General features: G+C 45.5%; 1 protein-coding gene across 1 annotated transcript in view; it reads left to right on the top strand.

Annotated features, from left to right (window-relative positions):
• The window catches only part of SLC9A1 (solute carrier family 9 member A1), a 72,984-nt gene extending 65,830 nt beyond the window's left edge, over positions 1–7,154 (top strand). Inside the window, exons 10-12 of the mRNA XM_083455048.1 lie at positions 149–250; positions 566–638; positions 3,225–7,154. Of these exons, the coding sequence (XP_083311174.1) occupies positions 149–250; positions 566–638; positions 3,225–3,553 (504 nt within the window). The 3' untranslated portion in view covers positions 3,554–7,154. The remainder of the gene's footprint in view (positions 1–148; positions 251–565; positions 639–3,224) is intronic.
• Positions 7,155–21,166: the final 14,012 nt, after the last annotated feature.

The following is a 21,166-nucleotide window of genomic DNA, read 5'->3' as shown; positions in this document are numbered from 1 at the left end:
TGTTGTCGTTTTACAGGTACTAGTTGTATTTCCCACCCCACACATCTGCCGTAGAAACCACACTGTCTTCACACAAATGGCAGCCGGGAGGGTGGGGGTGGGGGCTCTCTCTGTGTGTATATGTAACCTCTTTTGAGTTCTGTTCTAGTTGCGGTCATATAATCGGCACACCTTGGTGGCCGACCCTTATGAAGAAGCCTGGAACCAGATGTTGCTGAGGAGGCAGAAGGCTCGGCAGCTGGAACAGAAGGTACCATGGATGGAAGGAAGGCTGTAATGGTGGAGAGTTTGGGGTGGAGGTTCAAAGTGAGTTTCTCTTTCAGTGGCTTCCAAATACCAGTTGTTGGAAACCAAAGGAGGGGGAGAATCCTGTTCTCAAGGGTTTCCCAGGGGCATCTGTTTGGCCACTGTGAGAACAGAATGCTGGACTAGATCGGCCACTGATCTGATCCAGCAGGTTCTTCTTAAGTTCATCTTGAAGAGAGGAAGATAAGAGGGGAGACGTCATTGGAGTCTCTGAGGTGAAGAGCCCTTTAATTAATGGCTGCTGTGTTTCTGATTCCAGATAAACAACTACCTGACGGTGCCGACACACAAAATCGATTCGCCCACCATGTCAAGGGCGCGCATTGGCTCAGGTGAGGGGAGGAGGCTGTGGCAATTTCTGGAAATTAGAAATCTGCAACCGGGGCATGGTGGACCATTTGGGAAGGAAGCTTCAAGGCACTGCTGCTGTGTTAGCATTTAGTTACCCCACTAACTTCATGCCCAAGTTTCGCTTTAATGGCCCTGCTTGCAGGCTGTCCATAGCGCACGGTGAGAACAAGATGCTGGACTAGATGGTGTGTGGCCTGATCCAGTATGACTGTTCTTATGGTGCAACCATCTGCAGGAGGCACCAAAGGAACTCTGGTGTGTGTGTTTAATGCAGGGTTGGAGAACCTGTGGAACTTCACAGGTTGTCAGAGTACACATCCCATTATCCCAGACCATTGGCCATGCTGGCTTAGGCTGGTGGAAGTTGGAGCCTGACACCAACGGGAGGCCACAGGTTCCCCATCCCAGGCTAAATGCATTTTGGAGCAAAGGGAGGCTGCTACCTTTGGGAACAATTTGTATTTTGCAGAGAGAGGGAGAGAAAGCTGAGGATCTTGGAATGCAGAATTCTGCACTGAGCGTTGGATTCTTTTCTTGTGAGAGGCTTGCAGAGTAGACACGGTCCCAGCAGCTGCTCGCCCACTTAGGGTGGAGCTGCAGCAATAGCCTCTCGCAAGTGCCTTTGCTACTGCTTTGGGTTCCAGAAATTCCCAGGTTCAATCCCTGGCATCTCCAGGTGGAGCTAGGAAAGACTCCTCCCGAAGAGCTGCTGCCTTTCAGAGCAGGCAGTATTGAGCGAAATGCACCAATATTCCGACATGGTATAAGGCAGCCTCCTAGGTTCCGGTGCCATAGGGCTCCAAGGTGGCTGAAGATCTTCCAAAAGATGCAGAGTGGCACATGCTGCCAGTAGGCAGGAGGAGCAGGGAAAGGGATGCGCCGAGCGATGGAGAGCAGAGAGAGCCAGCAGACTCTTTGAGGGTGAAGCAAAAAATCTTCAGGGTCCTTAACCCCAGTTGAATCTGGGTGAATGTTTTCTCCTGATCCCCCCTCTGCTAGACCCTGAGATCAAAGGAGAGCCTGCCCACCAGGTCTCCGCAAGAGGTACCTAACGGATCTCTGCGAAGGATTGATCTCCTCTCTTGTGCCTTTCTTCTTTCTTTATCAGACCCCTGCCTATAAATAGGACTGGTGCTTCTCCTCCTCAGCAGGTAACGGAACCAAACCCAGCCATCCCTGCTGTGATCTATACAAGCCTCTCTCTCCCCCCCCCCCCCGAACCCAAGAATGAAACCCAGCAGTTTCCTCTACTTGGTTGGACCCCCATTCTTACCTCTCTGCCCCTGTCACCCATCACTTCGTGGACACTGTGAAGTTGTTTGTCCTCCTGTATTAGTCATGTTCTCCAACTCCCTGGTGGTGTCCTGAGAGACTCAACAGTCTGCATTTCAGAGAACTGCCAGGGTTGCACAAAAAATGAATGTAAACGCTCCAGGGGGGCTACTCTTCTCATGCCCTACTTCTTGGCTTCCCACAGACATCTGGTTGGCTACTGTAAGTACCAAATGCTGGACTAGATGGGCCTTGGGGCTCATCCAGCAGGACTCTACTTATGTTCCAGCTTTACCCATCCACAAAGTGGCGGTTGCAGCTCTTGATTGACTTGCTCGCTGCTCCAGCCTTGGCTCTTAACTGGCTTCGTTTAGGAATAGAGTGTAAAATATAGGGACATTTTGTAGTCTTGCAGGGGCATATTTTTGACGGTGAAGAAATACCTGAAAACTTTTTTTTGGAGGGGGGATTTAAATACATGCAATACTTTCTTATCAAACCTAAATTATTTTCCTACTTTAACAGGCTGAGATGTGGCATTTATAACTTAGCATGTAATATTTGGCGTATTTATTAAATTTACAGAGCAATCCTTTATGTGTTAACCCAAAAGTAAGATGCACTTTTAAAGGTGCTTTCATCCTAAGAAACCACACACAGGGTTGCAGCCCCCAAAGTGTGCATACTTTGAATATACATGTCACAGTCATTTGAAGGGAGATATGAAAATGTGCTGGTCAAGGTAGGTGCCAGTCAAAAGGACAGCAGATTTGGGATACTTGCTTCTAGTATATCTAAGCTTAAAACAGGTTGCCGGAAGAAACCAAGCAGCAATTCACAAGCAACGAAGGCGCTCCTAGATGCAGAAATTTATCTTGGATTTGAGTGTTGTATATGCTTATAGTGTACATATGAATTATTGTTCTCTAATGCTGTTGATTGAGGGGACATGAACATATTCATACTACACATTTTAAGTGAGTATTAAAAAGTCTTTTTTTCCAAAGGACAAAATACTGAACAGGAGTTTTTTCAGTGTTCCTCCAAATTTTCCTGGTACATAGAAGGGTTAGATATTCAATCAAATATACAGGGGAGAAAACTCCCTCAGAATTACATAGACAATCACAATAAGTGCTACCTCAGCAAAGACCATCCCACTCTGATTGGATGCTAAGCAACAGCTCCAGCCCCTCTTGGTTAGCTGGCTTCTTGGCAACAGAATTAACCCTTAAGTTACAACAGAATGATCCCTGCTGTTGACCTCCAACATGATATTTCCTTTCCCTCTCCAGACCCTCTAGCTTATGACCCCAAGCCGGACTCCGAGAACCTCCCTATCATCACCATCGACCCTGCGTCCCCGCAGTCTCCAGAATCTGTTGACTTGGTGAACGAGGCACTGAAGGGAATGAGCCGCCTCCCACCATCCCCAGAGGAAGACGAGCATGAGCAGGGGCTGGTAATGCGGGCCAAAGAACCTTCCTCTCCAGGCACAGATGACGTCTTCACCCCTGGAACTGGCGACAGCCCCAGTAACCAGCGGATAATGCGATGCTTGAGTGACCCTGGGCCTAGGCCCGATCCTGACGAGGGGGAACCCTTCATCCCCAAAGGCCAGTGAGCTCCTCCCCATGCACTTCTAGACCTGACCAGTAGGGGGAGCTTCCTGCAAACACACACATACCTTGGGCTTTTCTCAGTTGCTTTCTCCTCTTCCTCTCTCTCTCTCTCTCTCTCTCTCTCTGCTCTTCATTTTGGAAGCTTTACTAGGAAGTGAGAAATAATAACCCAAATGGAATGCACATCTTATGCCAGCTTGGCTGTTTTGCTAAGGAAAGCGGCAGGCATAGTGGGTGACCAAAATCCCTTGTCCTGAAAAATGCCAGAGCCCTGCTCATCCCCTTTTCCGCATTAAGAGGAGCATCCCTTCCTCTGGGATGGGTAGGGTGGCATCCTTTGCCCCACGGCTACCTTTCCCCTTAGCGCCAAGAGACTGCTTTCGTTTAGACACCTGAAGCCTCTTGTTCATTTGCACTTTAGAGAGCCCCTCCCTTTTCTCCTTCTTGCTTTGTTGCTGCTCTGATTTTCCTTTCCAAACACACTGGAGAAGACGAGGAAGTGCATCTTGTATCAGGTATAGCACAGTCTGGGGCGGGGTGGCGTGTTGTGTCACCCCAAGCCGGTCCCCGGCATTCCTGTGGGCCAGTGGAACTCTGTGGGATTCGGGTATGGCTTTAAATCACCAGCTGCACTTCTCTTCATTTTTTTTCTGTATATTTTGCTTGTCGTCTTCTAGAGATGGCGTTGGCAGTAGCTTCTCCGCTAAAGAGGACTCTTGAAAGAAAACACTGAGCCAGGCGTGCTTTAAACCAGGCGTGATTTTTAAAATTTTATTTTAGAGCACTTCTGGCTTGGAAGGAGTGTGGCATTTTTCTGACACCAGTTTTCTGCACCAGGTGGTTGGTTGGGTTAACAAAGCATTCCAATCATATAGAGTTTGTGGATTTCTTTTAAAATCCCATGAAGCCATAAGAAAATTATTCTAGCCTTTTGGACGTTCCAAATTTCAGAGTCACCTGGTTTCTTTTCGTTTCGCAAGTCTGTTAAGTGTAACTAAGCTGTTTGCTCCTAGAACCTGAGCGGTAAGTGTGCTCCGACACCAGGGACTGATCACATGTCGTCACCTGTCTAAAATTCTCCAGCATACCTTCCCCTCTTTTCCTGGAGTTACCCACTTTCTCATCTTATAATCCAAATTACCTTTTAAAAACACACACACAAAGAGCATTTTGTTGACCAAAGACGAATACATGGCTGTACATATATAATTGCTGGTTTATTTTAACCTTAAAAAAACAACGGCACAGGGTATTTGTTTCTTTAAAAGGCGTCAAATTATTCTACAAAGGGCGCTTAGGGTGCCTGCGCAGAGGGCTGTTCCACTTGTCCTTTGCCAACCTGGTGCCTTGCAGATGCTTTGGGTATGCAGTTTCCCATCAGCCACAACCAATGCAGGTTGGAGCTGATGGGAATTGTAGTCCAAAATGTCTGGAAGATATCAGATTGGCTGCTTCTGTGAAAAGCTTTAATAGCCTTTTTTTTCTGCCTATAAACTTGAGAGCATGAACTCTAATAGGTAGCTGGGTTTGGGCGTTACCTTTTAGCAATATCAGCTGCAGAGGAGCCAGCTGCTTCTCCTTTCAGAGAGAACTATCTCAACAGAGGCATCCTTTAACTGGTTTATGACCCATCGCCCTCTGACGAGCTCCTCTCAGTTCTGTTTTCCCTCACCTGCCTGCTAGACTCTGCTCTCCCTCCAGCCTTCACTCTGCAGTGGGCATCCTCCTCTGATAGATGGTGCTAGGCCAGTTGTTCCCAACTTGGTGCCCTCCATATGTTTTGGACTACAGCTTTTATCACTCCTGACCTTTGGCCATGCTGGCTGGGGCCGATGGGAGTTGGAGTCCGCCATTTTGGAGGGCACCCACATTGGCTACCCCAGAGCTGCTCCCAGTGCCTCTTTCAGTTACCTTACTTCTGGTTTCCAAAAATCTAGCCCCTCATTATCCTAGCCTATAAAACTCATGTCTCCATCCCTGACCACCAAATTATGTATTATGGTGGAGCGCCACAACTATTCTACAACCGGGAATAAATCCAACCTTGCAAAATAATTGCAAGGCTTTTGTGTCTGGAAGTTCCAGGAAATCCCCTCCATCCCCCTGATGGGGGTTGACAAAGTGTTGCCTACAGAGCAAGCAAATCACATGGCTGAGACGGTGCCTCTTCAAAGCGGCAGGTGGAGGAAGGGGCATAATTGAATGTTCTCACATGTGAAGGGGAGGGGGGGGAAATCTGAGTGCGGGTTATAATTTTTGCTCTGAGATGGTTGTTTCCAATATGCTGGGTATTTATAGATAGGTGGGTATATGGGAGTCTTTCAGCTGCACCCCTGCCCTGCATTCTCAAATGACGAGCTTCATCAAAAAGTGGTCTGCTCACTTCGTAGAGTTGGCCCTTAGCCAAAGATGGCTTTCCTGTGAAGGCATTGCAGGGATTCCCCATGGCTTACCCCCAAAGAAAAAGAAAGGAATTCAGAAAGGGGCATAGAACTGTCTTGCTCAGTGAGGTTGCTTTCCACTCTATACCAGGGGGTTTGGGGCCCTATGGCCCTCCACAGGTTGCTTGACTACAGCTCCCATCAATATCTGCCAACATGCCCAACAGCCTGGGATGATGGGAATTGTAGTCTAATATCTGGAGGACAAGAGGGCAGCCTTTCTGGCTCCCTCCAGATATTTGTGTCTTCGTCTCCCACAGGGCTTGTGGGATGTCTGGAGGGTACTAGGTTTGGGGGTGGGGGCAATCCTGTGAGTTAGGTTCCTCCCTCACTGAAGTGATCTATATCTGCCCAGTCTGAGCTGATTGTGTTTTGTCCCCCCCCCCCTTTTCTGAGGATGGGTGTGTTGGTGGTGGTGATAAGACTAAGGTAGAGAGTAGAATGAGTTTCTGCACTTTAGACACCAGTTCTGGATATTGCAATTCTGTTATCGAAGCTTCTTTCAAGAAGTGTGCCCTTTACAGAGCCATGCTGGTGCCTGCTGTCCCCCCCCCTTCCAGTAGTTCTTAGTTCCTCACCCCCATCCCACCCCATCCTGAAGGGGGCATTTTAATTTTCTGCCCCCTGTGCTGTGCCTTTTTAGCCATACAGTGTCTGCCTGCGCAAAAATAAAATAAAAATGGTGTTGTGATTTGCCGCTCGCTCTGTCTGGTGCATCCTGGCTCCAGCCAGGACGGCTAGACTAGGCCTGTTAATAGCTCTCTGTGCAAACCTGTCCATCTTTTCTCCCACCCAAATAGCAACACCCTCTCCTTCCTCCAGCATGCTCCCCCCACAACAAACACACAAGAGGGGAAGAGCTGCAAGCGGCACAGGTAAGAGGGGGGAAGAGCGGCAGAAGGGGGCTCATCCGTCTCGCCCCCACTCCCACCACACGGCTCTGTGTACTCTCGACCTAACCTGGGCCTTGCCATAGCGCTCTGCTTCAGGCTGAGCAGAGATCAGTAGACCGCAGTAGCCTGTATGTGCTTTCATGTACAAATGTTCTCTCTCCAGCGGGAGCTGATAAAGCAATGAAAAAAACAACTATTGTATAAAAAAAAGAAGTGTAAAGAGAGTCTTTTTACATAAATATTCTAATAAATGAATGTTTTAATTTTTAGTGGCCTGTACTGATTCCTCCCTACCACTATCTTATGTGCTCTGTTTTGTTTTTTAAACATCACACACACACACACACACACACACACACAATGCTGGGAAAGGTTAGCTATTTTTGGATGATTTTTTTGAGACTTGGAGCACATCATCACCATACATTTAAAGCACTCTTAGGCCACTTTTAACAGTCATTAACTTTTAACCCCCAAATAATCCTGAGAACTGCAGTTTGTTGGGGTGCTAGGAGTTGTTGGCAGACCCCTGCTCCCCACACAGAACTATAATTCCCATAGCCCCCTAGAAAGAGGGATTGATTGTTAAACCTCGTTGGGAATTGTCGCTCTGTGAGAGGAACAGAGGTCTCCTAACAACTCTCAGCATGCTTAACAACTGACATCTCCCATGATTCTTTGGGGGAAAGCCATGGCTGTTTAAAGTAGCGTAATAGTGCTTTAAATGGAGGCAGAAACTCTCTCTTTACTCTGAAAAGGTCGATCCATGAAGGAGAGGGTCACTTATGCTGTTTGGCCACTGGACACCAACCTTTGCATGTTGCGCCAAAGTGAGAATGGCCCCCTGGGAGCAGGGCTTGGCAGGAGCAGGGAGGCAATGAAGGGAGAGGCAAATTATCAAGAGCGGTGGGGCTTGGGTGCTTCAAACAGCCACGTCGCTGTCCAAAGGAAAGGAAGGAAGGAATGAATGGGAGAGGGGGGAGGAAGAGATGATGATGATGATGATGATGATAATAATAATAATAATAATAATAATAATAATAATAATAATTTTTTATTTATACCCCACCCTTCCTGGTTCAGAAAACTGGACTCAGGACGGCTAACAACAAATTTAAAACACTTAATTGTGATACAACAAAAAAACCAGCATAAAATACAGTATAAAAGCGTGAATAACAAATTCAAAGTTCTCCCCCCCCCCCCAATGATTTGTAAAAATGTTACATGGAAAAAAATATGAGAGACATTACACATACTTCTGTAAAACAAGAAAATCTTTAATAAAGTTTTTTAAAAAAAGAAGTAAAAAAACAAATTCAAAGTTCAAAAATCAATTTAGGGGGAAATCCATCCAATAAACATTAGATGATCACCAGGGCCAGCTGGCTAAATTAGTCCTATTTGGGCCAGCGAGGAGGCCAGGGGAGAATTAGCTGTGGGATCCCAGAGCGGGTAACCTTAATAAAAAGGGGAGGGGGAGGGAAGGAAGGAAGGGGAATAAAATATCAGGCTAAATTCAAATTGAAAGCCAGGCGGAATAGATGATGATGGTGATGCAAGTGAAAGAGAAGTCCCACCTGCATTGTCATGCCACCTCGATCAGCGATGGCTTCTCCTCAAAAATCCTGGGAACCGTAGATTTGTTAACCATGTAGCTGCAACACGCTTAGGGAAAGTGCCACAAATCACTGGACCACTAGGGGGCAACCTTCCTCCTCCAAATGTTACCCCAGCAAGTGATATTTAAGAAGAGTGTTGTTTAATCAGACAAAAGGCCCAGCATCCTGTTTTCCACCGTGGCCAACCAGATACCTATGGGAAGCCCACAAGCAACAGCACCTTTCTCACTGCTGTTCCCCAGTAACTGGTAATTCTGAGGCATTTGACCCTGCAAGTTACATGTACTTGCCTTGCCTAGTCGTCATTGGTAGCCTTGTGCTCCATGATTTTGTCTAGTGGTAGTGTAGACAATCCATCTTTAGCTCTTTGTTTCTGGTATATAAGATGACTGCAATTTCCATACATTCAGAATATAAGAAGTGATCAGCAAAGCTCCATTTCTTACTCAAGACATTAAGCTTTCCCAGGAAAATAAGCTGAACAGGTTGAGGCACTTCTGGATGAAATTAATGATCTGGATCCATTTCAGACTGGTTCCAGGCCAAGTTTTGGGACCAAGAATGCTTTGGTTGGCCCTGGCAAAGGAACTATGCCAGGGGAGGGGGCAAGCTGTGTTGGCACGCCCAACTCTCAATGCCTTTTGCTAGCATCAACTGTGGAGCATGACTTGGGGGATTAAAGAAAACAGGCTGTAGTGCCCCGGACTGCTTCTAACTTTGCCAGGTTATTCCATAAAATGTTTCTGCAATATTAATCTTCTGTTTGGAAGTGTGTGTTTTGACGGGGTAGCTCAGGAAGCAGAAGGTGGATGGGAAGCAGTGGCTGAGACTGGAATTGCATAAGGCAATTCTCAAAATTGGTGGGAAATTCTGGGTTCTTTTTAAAATAGGTGTATAGATATCTGAACAATGCATTGATGTTCGATCTAAAGTGGTGAAATGCCAGATTGTGTTGGCTCTGCCTTTGCTCTTTCTTCAGAGACAACAGCAAATAACTACAGAAAAACGATGGCTCCTGAACAACATTTCCCCCCACCTAATGCTCTAGATGTAGCATTTGCGGGTGCTGGTCACAATTTCCACAAACACACTCAACACAATGTCCCTGTCCAGCCTTCACTAACATGGTTGTGCAGCCCAGATATGGTTGGACTACAACTTCCATCATCCTTAACTATTGGCTGTGCTGACTGGGGCTGATGGGATCAATAGTCCAAAACATCTGGAGGACACCATGTTGGGAAAGGCATTGTGGGAGAAAAAAGAGCTCTGCTGATTTTTCTGTTGTCAGTATTACTGCTATTTTTATTATTACTTCAGCCTAAGATCACAGGGAAGGTCTGATGCTGAATTTTATATACCCCACTAAATCTCATATTTATTTGTGGTTTTGTTTTTTTTAAAAAAACACAACAATAATGGAAGATCCTCTGTAACACAATGTTACGTGTTCTAAGGGTAAAACAAAGATATGAGGTCCAGACAATCCATATTTGTGGCTGAGACAGTGGAAATCTCCATCTCTCAGGCAGAAAGAAGTTTGCAAACCATAGAAATGACAAAATATTACAGAACAAAAATCACACTTCAGTTCAATGAAAAGAAGCTGTTTTGAAAAAAATGTAGCTAGAAACAAAAAGAAAATTAATATTTAATGAAATGGGGAAGGAGGGAAAGTGAAATGAAAATAAGTGGTCTGTGGGCTCTTTCTGATCCTGTGTGAGAGACCTCACAGGTCCTGTTCATGATTCCCATGTGCTCCCCATTCTGAGATCTGTTGTGACAAACTCTGAATCTGCCTTGTCCTCAAACCTGTGTTTAGGGCTGACTTTGCTGCTGTCAGCAGATGACTCACCAGCGCAGAGTGCTGTTCAGGCCTTTCCAGGTTGCTGTTCAAGGGCTAAAGAACAGCTACAGACAGCAGCACATGAAAGCCAATTCAAATATTAAGGAAAAACACACACCACAGCTGCCCTGGGACAGCACCACTTAGCAACGCCGGTTGGCAATTGTTTTGAATGCTTCTCTTATCTCGGAAGTGCCTTGCATGTGGAAAGCTAGCATGTCAAGGAGAAAGGTTGTGGGGAATCGAGATGTGCTAAGTTTCTACACGCAAGGAGTTTTTGGTGTAAGGGGCTATTAAAATTTGACATCCCTTGCTGCCAGGCCCAGCATTAGCATTATCCTAGACTACAATGATGAGGCATTGATTATTTCTCAGCACAGTGCCCTCTGGTTAGACCCCTCAATAAACCTACCTAGTGGGAGCAGGAAACAGTATCTGTGTCTGGGGGCTGCCATCATTTATCGGGGAGTTGTGGGACTGGTGCAGGGCTGGTGCTACCGTTGAACAGAAAGAGGCAGCTGCCTCAGGTGGTGGATGCTGAAGGATGTGGTACAGAGCGAGCTGTGTGTAGGGAGAGCTGTGTGAGAGATTCAGTCCAGTTCACAATCCCTTTATGAAACAATGTGAAAACTAAAAGAGAGCCATCCTTTGATATTCACACTTCTCCAAATTTAGCAATGCAGTTCTGCAGCAAAGAAACATATACAAGAATGCACGCACCTGTTTAGAATGTGCATATATTGGTGAAAAGAACGTGCAAAAATGCACTATACACATACAGTGGTACCTTGGTTCTTGAACTTAATCCATTCCAGGAGTCCGTTCAACTCCCGAAACCGTTCGAAAACCAAAGGGCGGCTTCTGATTGGCTGTAGGAGCTTCCTGCACTCAATCAGAAGCTGCATTGGATGTTTGGCTTACGAAAAACGTTCACAAACCAGAACACTTCCGGGTTTGCGGTGTTCAGTAGCTGATTTGTTCAGAAGCCAAGCCATTCGTGTACCAAAGTACCCCTGTATTGTGGAAGATGGCACACAAAAATGTGTACATGAGAAGAAATTTGCACTAAGATACTGATGAATTTTCCTTGAGGGCTTTATAGAAAACATGCACAAACTAACATGGAGAACTTAATTTATAACTGAAATAAGTGAAATTGACAGATTAGCTCATCCTTAATGGTGGCATAAGCTTTCATATACTACAGTCTAAGTTGCTATGTGCATGATGTGTTATATAGATGTTGCCAGGGAGGGGAGGATTGTAAACAGTGAGGACAGAGAAAAATGAAATGCAGATACCACAGACAGTGATAATCGCCTTATTAACAGCAGCCATTCATAAAACAGTTGCTGGAGACGATAGCATAGACATCCTGGCTTCACTCATTAACATCTATAGTGTGATAAGCTCTTTACAGAAGTTAGAACCGCAGTGTGGTCTTCTTTGAGAGAAATTTGATTACCAGTTTCTCAAAGACTTGACTCTCCCCTCACCCCATTCAGGAGCTTGGTTAAGTATAAACCCCCAAATTTGGGATTTCCTCAACTGGTGCCAAATAATTTTACTCATTTTGTGCTGTTTTGTACTGAGAACCCTGTGTATTGTACCACCCCCCAACTGAGCAATTGTTTCTCAAACTGGGGTTCATAGTTAACACCCCCAAATGCAGCATTGTCTGATTTACTCCAAACTGGTACCAAACTTTTGCAATAGTTTTGTACTGCAAACCCCATGTTTTGTACCACTCCCCAAACTGAGTAACTGATACTCAGGCTAGGGGCCACAGGTATCCCTGCCAAACCCAGTATTGTCCAATTCACTCCAAACCGGTCCCAAACTTTTGCAAGAATTTCAAACCCTTCTGCACCACAAACCCCACTCCAAAAATGAGGAATTGATACTAAAACCTGGGATCCTACTTAATGGCACTGTAGCTGGCAGCATCGATTGACTCCATTTGCACCATTTTGGAGCACAAACCCAATGTTTTGCCTTGCCCCGTAAAAATCGCAATAAGTAACACGTCAAACCTGGTAAATACCCCTGTCCTTTCGAGAAACAGAACTTGCTAGTCTATAGTTTCAAATATGGAGTGGTTTTTTTTCTTTAAAGTACTTTTCATTGAGTTTTTTTTTATAACAGATAAAAGTCTTCTAACTAACACAGGCGTTTAGGAGGGGCTTCGTAAATTTGCCTGAATGGCACAGTTCCCAAATTTTGGGGTTTGTACTTAATAAAGCTCCATTGGCATGCAGTGCTAGCAAGCTTTTTTCGTTTTTAAGCAACCAGAGAGAGGGGCACTGGCAAGAAGGAAATGACATTCAGTTCACTATTCAACCTAAAAAGGTGGACCGTAAAGAGCTTTGGGGCTGCCAAGTTGGGGGCAGTTCCCATTTCACCTTGGGAGCAGAGACAGACCAGGCCACTCCTGCCTCTATGATATAGAGGAGGTGGGGTGCAATCCACTGGGCAATTTCTGATGGGCTCCCAGTTACTGCTGGTGGTGGAGTTTTTTGCCACAATTTCTGGACCTAGGGATAGAACCTGGGACCTTTAACACTCAAAGCTGATGCTGTACCACTGAGCCACGGACCCACAATCGCCCCCATTGAGAGGGCAGACTTTGCTTCAAGTTCGCTGCATCACAGATGTGACAGAGGCCACATCTCACAGAAACAATGACTCTCTACATCACTCCACAGCCCCCTCCAAAATTCGCATGTCACCACTGCTGGTCAAAGGTAAAGGTACCCCTGCCCGTACGGGCCAGTCTTGACAGACTCTAGGGTTGTGCACCCATCTCACTCAAGAGGCCGGGGGCCAGCGCTGTCCGGAGACACTTCCGGGTCATGTGGCCAGCGTGACATCGCTGCTCTGGCGAGCCAGAGCCGCAGACGGAAACGCCGTTTACCTTCCCGCTAGTAAGCGGTCCCTATTTATCTACTTGCACCCGGGAGTGCTTTCGAACTGCTAGGTTGTCAGGTGCTGGGACCGAACAATGGGAGCGCACCCTGCCGCGGGGATTCGAACCACCGACATTGCGATCGGCAAGCCCTAGGTGCTGAGGCTTTTACACACAGCGCCACCCGCATCCCCACTGCTGGTTACTCTAAGGGTAAAATCTAAGTGACTTGCCTTGTTTTGTAATGAACACTGCCTTTCTTTTTCAGCAATTTATGGCATTCATAAGCCCGCTTAAATCGTTTCCATGCTGTTCCCAGTGCCATTTGTCTTTTTTTTACTCTCAAAGTCCCCAACCTCGTTGGCCTTTGTTGGTGTTTAATCTTATTGGCTGTGGCAACCTCCGAGTTTTGCCAGCAGCATCCCATCTACAAAGCTACATCCAATACAGTGACGACGTGAGCACTTGCAAATATAATAGAACGGATCATCGCTAGCCAACCAGGCTGAAGAGCAGGGCAGGCAAGTAAGTCCAAGAGCATTAAGGGCAAAGAAGAGAAATCAAAATGGTGCTCAGAAGAAACCGTTGCCAGGGGGTCAAAGCAGTGCTGTGCATCACTGAAACAATGTGGATGATTGCCGAGGCGTCATTTCTAGACATTTGTTCAGCTGTGTGGAATGTGCTGATTTTGAGATTAATATCAAAATTGGAGGGCATTTCACACAACCCTTATTACTTCTGCACTGGATAGTAAATAATTTTCACAGACTTCAGCAGTGGGTATAATTGCAGTGCAATAAAGTAAATCACTGTGGAATTTAGTCGGGTGTTTCACAGCAAGTACCCTTCCAGTTCTTCTTCTTCTTCTTCTATTATTATTATTATTATTATTATTATTATTATTATTATTATTATTATATTTATTTATTTATTTATTTTATTATTTTATTGAAGGATAAAAAGTACATAATTACCAGTGCACAGTAAGATAATATGCAAAGAAGAAAGAAGCAACACACATGTAAAAACAAAACAGAATGGGGGAGGCACCAAAAACTTGTATACCTTTCAAAAAATTGTCATTATAGTTAACCAGACCTTAGCTTATTACTGTATTTATAAAAATGAATTCCAACTATCGCTAAATTTGTCCATGGCAAGTCTACATTTGTATGCAACTTGTTCATGTGTAGTGAGTTTGTACATATCTTCCAGCCAATCATGGAAGGGAGCTGCATTTAATTTTTCCAGTTCATGCACATTGTCCCTTTGTCAGATTCCAAGTGCCCTTCCAGTTCTTAATTCCTCTCCTTGCAATGTGTCCAGTTCCTCCAGTTCATTTATATCCCCTTTGCAGGGGGTGTTCCCTGTTTTGTTTTGTTTTTGTAGTCCCCGTGCCTGCTGCTTCCCTTATCTCCCTTGCCACACCTTCCTTTTGAAGGTGCCCTGACTCACTTGTTTTTCAGGTGGGGCCGAGGGAGAGGGAAGCCCTGGAATCTGCGCAGAGTTGGGTCGCATTCAATGGTTGGCCTCCTAGGTGGGTTGATGAATGGCAACTGGCTGGACCACATCTTGCTAGCAAAGCAGGAAGTCTGTTGGTGGTGTCAATATATAGATATATATTGCGTAAGCCGGGTCCAGCAATTAGCTTCACAGCCAGCCAGTCCTGCCACTGTGCCCTGCCCTGCGCAAAGCAAGGCTTTCTGATTGATGCTGCAATTTTCTTGCTTTAGAAGCATTTAGTAATTAAGCTCACCACCACCTCTTTGCGATGGCTTCCCTTTGCATCGCAACGAGGAAGCATGATAAGAGTCATTTGCACACTTTGGCTCAGATCAAGGCCAAGGGACTTCCAAAGATACAGTGGTACCTCAGGTTACATACGCTTCAGGTTACATACGCTTCAGGTTACAGACTCCGCTAACCCAGAAATAGTGCTTCAGGTTTAGAACTTTGCTTCAGGATGAGAACAGAAAGCGTGCTCCGGCGGCGCGGCAGCAGCAGGAGGTCCTATTAGCTAAAGTGGTGCTTCAGGTTAAGAACAGTTTCAGGTTAAGAACGGACCTCCGGAACGAATTAAGTACTTAACCAGAGGTACCACTGTACAGGAAAATGGTATTGCATAAATGCACACAGTCCAGCACTCCCAAATTTGAAGCTCCATATTTCCGTGGAGGATAGGACGACACATGGGGACTGCTCTGCCTCCGTTTCACCTTGGTGTTTCTGAAGAGTTCTGGCCGATTTGCTTGGCACTCATTGCCCTGAACTAGGCCACACAAAACCGATAAGCACCCGGCCAGTTGTGTACCGAGCTGTAACATAGAGGCAAGTAGTTCTGGTGCTTTTTGTTCACACCAGCAAGGATGCCTGTTATTGGAGCGAAGCTTACTAGAGTTAGAAAACGGTGGGGTTGGAAAACAGGTTTGGCATGGCACATATAACCCCTTTCCTAGACAATGTAGAAAGCTCATTTGTATGGACTCTACTGCTCCCGGATGTGTCCAATCTCACTCCCTCCCACCATGGTTTCCCCCCAAAATGGCTGCCGCCAAAACAAAGCACAAACAAACAAGGAAGTAAGTAAGGAAATGGGCTGTTTGGATGAGTGAATCCATGGTGCATATGGCAAGGTTGGGCATAAATCTTTGGGTGTGGATAAGTGAATTTTCCAATAGCAAGCAGGTGGATAGCAGGACCTGCAGCCACAATTTTAAAAATCCTGTACTCTGACCTTGAAAATGTCGCCATCTTTCCCTCTCAACTTCAATTATTATGAGTGCAATTCTTCCCCCCCATTGATGGAGAATGGGTGGGTGAGGAAACGAACAAGAAGTTTTCAGCACAGCGCTAATACCCTTACACCGCCCTTTGACAGCTCACTGTTTTATTACCATTGGATGATCCTTATATATAAAGGATCAACACAGCTGCCTGCCTTTCTGGATGCTTCTTTAGGGCGTGATTATGGGCTGCCCTTATTATCCATAGTGACTGCAGCTTAAGGAATTAACGCAGAAAGCTGCATTGGAAGATCATCAGCTGGGTTAACTGACTGATATATGATACCTTGGGCCTGCTTTGCAGAAGTGGGAGAAAATAAGTGCATACCCTCTAACATGCCACAGAGGAAAACTGGGGTGCACATCTTTCAGGGACGAGCTACCACAGGAGTCATGTGACTTGTGAGAGAGCATGGCCCTCCGAAATGGGTGTCTTTTGGGGCTACGCTCTTGCGGGAGCCAAAGCAGTACATCCCAGGATCCACTCAGAAGCCAAGATGGCGTCTATAATTCTAGGATGTCCTGCTTAAAGTGGGACAGTTGAGAGGTATGTGAGTGGGATATACGATTCTTGCCCCTCAGGTAATTTGTGTAAGGTCTGTATAGTGGACTTCACAAGAGGCAATGGATCTAACAATTTTCTTTGTTTATTGTTCCAATGTAATTCTATCCCATCTTTCCGCACACAGCTCCTAAGGCAGGTAATAAATATATATAAATACAGTGGCACCTTGGTTTTAGAATGTCCTGGAAGTTGAATGTTTTGGTTTCCGAACGCCGAAAACCCAGAAGTAACTGCTTTAGTTTTCTAACGCTTTTTGGAAGTCAAACATGCCACACGGCTTCCGTATTGAGTTTTCTGTAAGTAAATGCTTCAGCTTTCGAATGTTTCAGAAGTCGAACAGTCTTCTGGAATGGATTACGTTTGAAAACCGAGGCACCACTGTACAGCCCTATATATATAAAAGATAAAAACTATGATAGGAGAGGATAAAAAGAGCAGGAAAACCAATCAATAAATTACAGCCAGTTAAAACCTTTCAAGAATGGGAAGAGAAAGCATGGAATTAGATCACAAACCCAAAGTCTGTCTGAATAAAAAGCTCGTTCTCTATCTTTGGGTGGAAGGACATCACAGAGAGAGAGAATGCTTTTCTTCTTTCTTAATCTTAAGTATATTTTATATTTTTCCATAGAAGCTTGTAGCTCTCTGAAAGCTTGACCCCCCCCCCCCCGGAGAGTCATTTGGATGAAGCATGAATTGGACATAGAAAAATCTAGCTTCTTCTTCTTTTGTAAAGGAACCAATAGGAATGGGAATCAGTTCTGTATGGGTCAAATTGAAATAGAACTCTTTCGCTTTAAAATGAACTTTTCAAGCTGTGGGTTAGGCTGTGCTGAAAAATTGACTCCCTGCAATCAGCAGTCTGAACTGGTAGAATCCAGACTCTATTCTGTACAACTGGTGGTTTGGTAAGTGGTTGGTGGGGTTGGGTGGGAGAGAGCCAAAATGAAGAGGAGAAAGATAAAGGCCTCCACCCAGACTCTGGGAAAATGGTCCTGAAAGAACTCTGCAACCTCAAATTCCAGCCCCTTAACAAGCTGCCCCAGGCAGCTCTCAGCATCTTTGCTAAATTTACAGCACTGATGTGACTCCCTAATAGGACTCTGTAGTAATATTAGGGCTCAAAACAGCACTGGTTACTGAAAGAGCCAGGCAGGAGGCGCACAGGGAGTGGTATTAAGACACTGAACGAGGAGAGGACGTTACTTACATCATGTCCTTGTCCCTTAATTAAAATAATTGTCTTTAATAGCCAAAGCAAGGAGCCTTGCTGCAGAGTCTCCCTTTGTAGGGCATTTTTTGCCCCCGGGGAGGTGGAGTGGCAGAGTTGGTTCTCTGGCTGCATGGCTTTAATGGGATCCTGTCCCTTGGCCCAGTTCCCAGGGCGATAGAGATCAGCAATCTGTGGTGGTGTTGAACTGGGGAAAACTGGCCTGGGATGGGGTGGGGGCAACCCAACTACTTGGATGTGCTTCTTCACTCAGTTGGCCTCCTCAAATATGACTCCACCTTCTCCAAAAACGAGCAACACAAACACATTCACTAAGGATGGGTGGAACTGTTCTTTTAAGTTTCTCTGTTTCTCGTTTTCCCCAATCCTAAATTCAGTTCTCCAAAATTCCGCATCAATTCACAGATTCTTTCTAAATCTTTCCCAGCATTTTGGTGAGAATTTCTACTAATTTACACCTCCCCAACCATGTACATGATTTTGCAAAACAATTTCCCCAATATACTCATTTTTAATGTTATTTTCAATAAAATACATTTTTAATGCATTATTTACCCTAGCACATGCATTTTTGCACACATTCCTTGGCTGGAGAGCTGCATTGCAAAATTCAGAGAAGTGCAAATTTCGAAGAAGAAGAAGAAGAAGAAGAAGAAGACGACAACTGTGTTATGGAATGCCTATTGTTTCAGAAAGTGAAAATTAGGTAGGTTCATCCTGTGGGATGGGGCCAGTTATGCCTGTGTCCAGAAAACCAAAAAGATTCCCCACCCCTGAACCACACTGACTGGCAGCAGCTCTCCAGGGGTCTCCTAGCTAGAGATGTAGAGTTGAACCCGGAACCTCCTGCATGCAGAACACATGCTCTAGTTCTGGCCTTTCTCAAAATAAGGTGTGTGCAGGGGCAGTCTGCATATGACCAGAGGGCAATCTGGTCATGGCTATCATAGTAAATCAACACTTTCTCTTTTGGGGCACATGTTTTGATCAGAGGTTCTGAATTTACTCTGTGTCTGCATCTAGGTGCCTGGCAAAAACATTCCTTTTAAATCAGGCCTTTGGTTGATCTAATTGACATCCTACACCCTCTTAAATGTGGCTCTTTGGGGGGGGGGAGGATGTTATTGGGTTGTTTTTTTTATTTTGATTATATATATTGTGGTTTTTATGTTGATCTTTTCTGTGAACCACCCTGAGACTTCTGGGTATAGGGTGGTATATAAATTCAAATCATCATCATCATCATACTTTCCTGTAGCTGCTCTTCAGTTGCCTTTTAGCCAGCTGAGAGACCACCATGCCCAGTTTTGGACCTTAGCTGAGAAGCAAAGCGTTTAGATAGAGAAGCTGTGTGGAGGTAGGGCAGGGCAAAGCGAGTCCCCTCAGCCTTTGCTATGAAAATCAGAGCCACTCTTTCCTCTGCTACTGCCATGTCACCTTTGGCCCTGTGCCACCTGCAATGGATGCACGGATTGCGCCACCTGAAGTGGCAACCCCATCTCCATTCCTGTTAATGCTGCCTTGGAATTGCAGGCACCTTTTCTCTGCCGTGATGATCAGCAACCTCGTTAGCAAGGCTGTTCCTGTGCCAACTGCAGTAGGCGGAGTAATTTATTGAGTGCTACGTGGGTGAATGAACTTGTGTAGCCTGGAAGAAACTTGCAGAGGAAAATGGGACAAGGACAACCTGCCATTTATAGTAAGGTTACCGGATTTTTTTCAATGAATCCAGGGACACTTTTCAACTTCAGTAGGAATGATAGGATTTTGTATGGGGACTGATTTGTAAATCCGGGGACCGTCCCTGGGAAACGGGGACATCTGGTAACCTTAATCTATAGGCCAGCCTTCCCCCCTTCTCAGTTCTTATCCTAAGGACTTCTCAGTCTTTATCCTAGAAGGAAACAGCACCCATCAAAAGTGCACCTAGGATGTAAAACACACCGGTGTTTGATTTACAAGGCATTCAGTTCTTCCTAGGGAAGGCTGCCAGATGGAACATTTGAAAGAGTTGGGTATGTCTAGCCTGGAGAAGAAGAGATTAAGATGAGACGTGATAGAGGACTGACATGCAGCAAGAAGATGGAGCGGACTTGTTCTCTGTGACTCCAGAAGGCAAGACTAGAACCAGTGGGTGAAAATGTTGTGTAAGCAGATTTTGGCTAAACATGAGGAGAATGCAGTTAAGACATGGGGAACCTTTGGCCCTCCAGATGTTGCTGAACTACAACTCCTGCCAGCCCAGTCATGCATGGACAATGGGAGTTGTAGTTCAACAATATTTGGAAGGCCAAAATTTTCCTGTTGTCATTGCAGCCTTCACTGTGCATCTTGCAATAAGGACAGAGGCAGGTGAACTAGAGGACCTTCAAGGACTCTGCCACTTTGTGTGGTTCAAAGAAGAGATGGAGCTAATGAAATGATGTGGCCCCAGCAAGCATTCCTGTCCCCAACATGCATATCCTTTGGTGTGATGAAGGCGGCACCTGCTTTGTTGTGATCACCTGCCACAACTCCATCCACATTTATCAGCCATCATGCTAAAAACTTATTTTGGTACCAGAGGTACCTAACACCACTTTTCCTAACACCATGTAAAGTGCTCAAATTATTTAAGTGCTTGGAATGTGTGTGGTCCCCTTTATCTGAGCATCGGCCTACTATTGTCTTTATATGTGAAGAAAGGGCAGTCCTTTGCTTAATTTGGCTCCAGGTAGGAGACAAAGGTGGATCTTGATCTGCCATGGGCAGAATCCACAGAAAGCTCCTATTTATTATGTTTATTTATAAAAAAGTATTTATATCCTGCCCTCTCATAAAATATCAGGGCGGTGTACAGCTATATAAAGATGTAAATACCATTAAAAGCAGTAAAGAGGTTCTCCTGGTCAAACCTCATTGACATGACATGCATACACGTAGGAACACAGGAAGCTGCTTTATGCTGAGTCAAATCCATTGGTCCATCCAGCTCAGCCCTGTCTACAACCGACTGGCAGCAGCTCTTCAGGGTTCCAGACAGGGAGTGTTTCAGCTGGGGAATGAATGAGTGACCGTCTGCGTCCATGCAAAGCAGGGGATGAGGTAGTGTGGAAGACCATCATTTCCTGGAGTGCAAGAGAAGGCCTCTAGCGAGGGTCCTGCCTTTAGTCCTGCAGGGCAGGATGTTGTGGCATCAGATTCAGTGGGCTGCTGCCTGCCAGCTTCGGTTCAGTGGTTCCTTGGTCACCAGTATAAAGCTCAGAACTGGGAACTCATGACATGGCATGGCATCAATCCCATAGTGCCCATTCTGTTCCTAATTGCAAAGCAAACGCGATTGAGCTGCA

This window comes from Podarcis tiliguerta (assembly GCF_965153285.1).
Source record: "Podarcis tiliguerta genome assembly, chromosome: 8".
NCBI lineage: Eukaryota > Metazoa > Chordata > Lepidosauria > Squamata > Lacertidae > Podarcis > Podarcis tiliguerta.
This window is presented reverse-complemented; position numbering and strand designations above follow the sequence as displayed.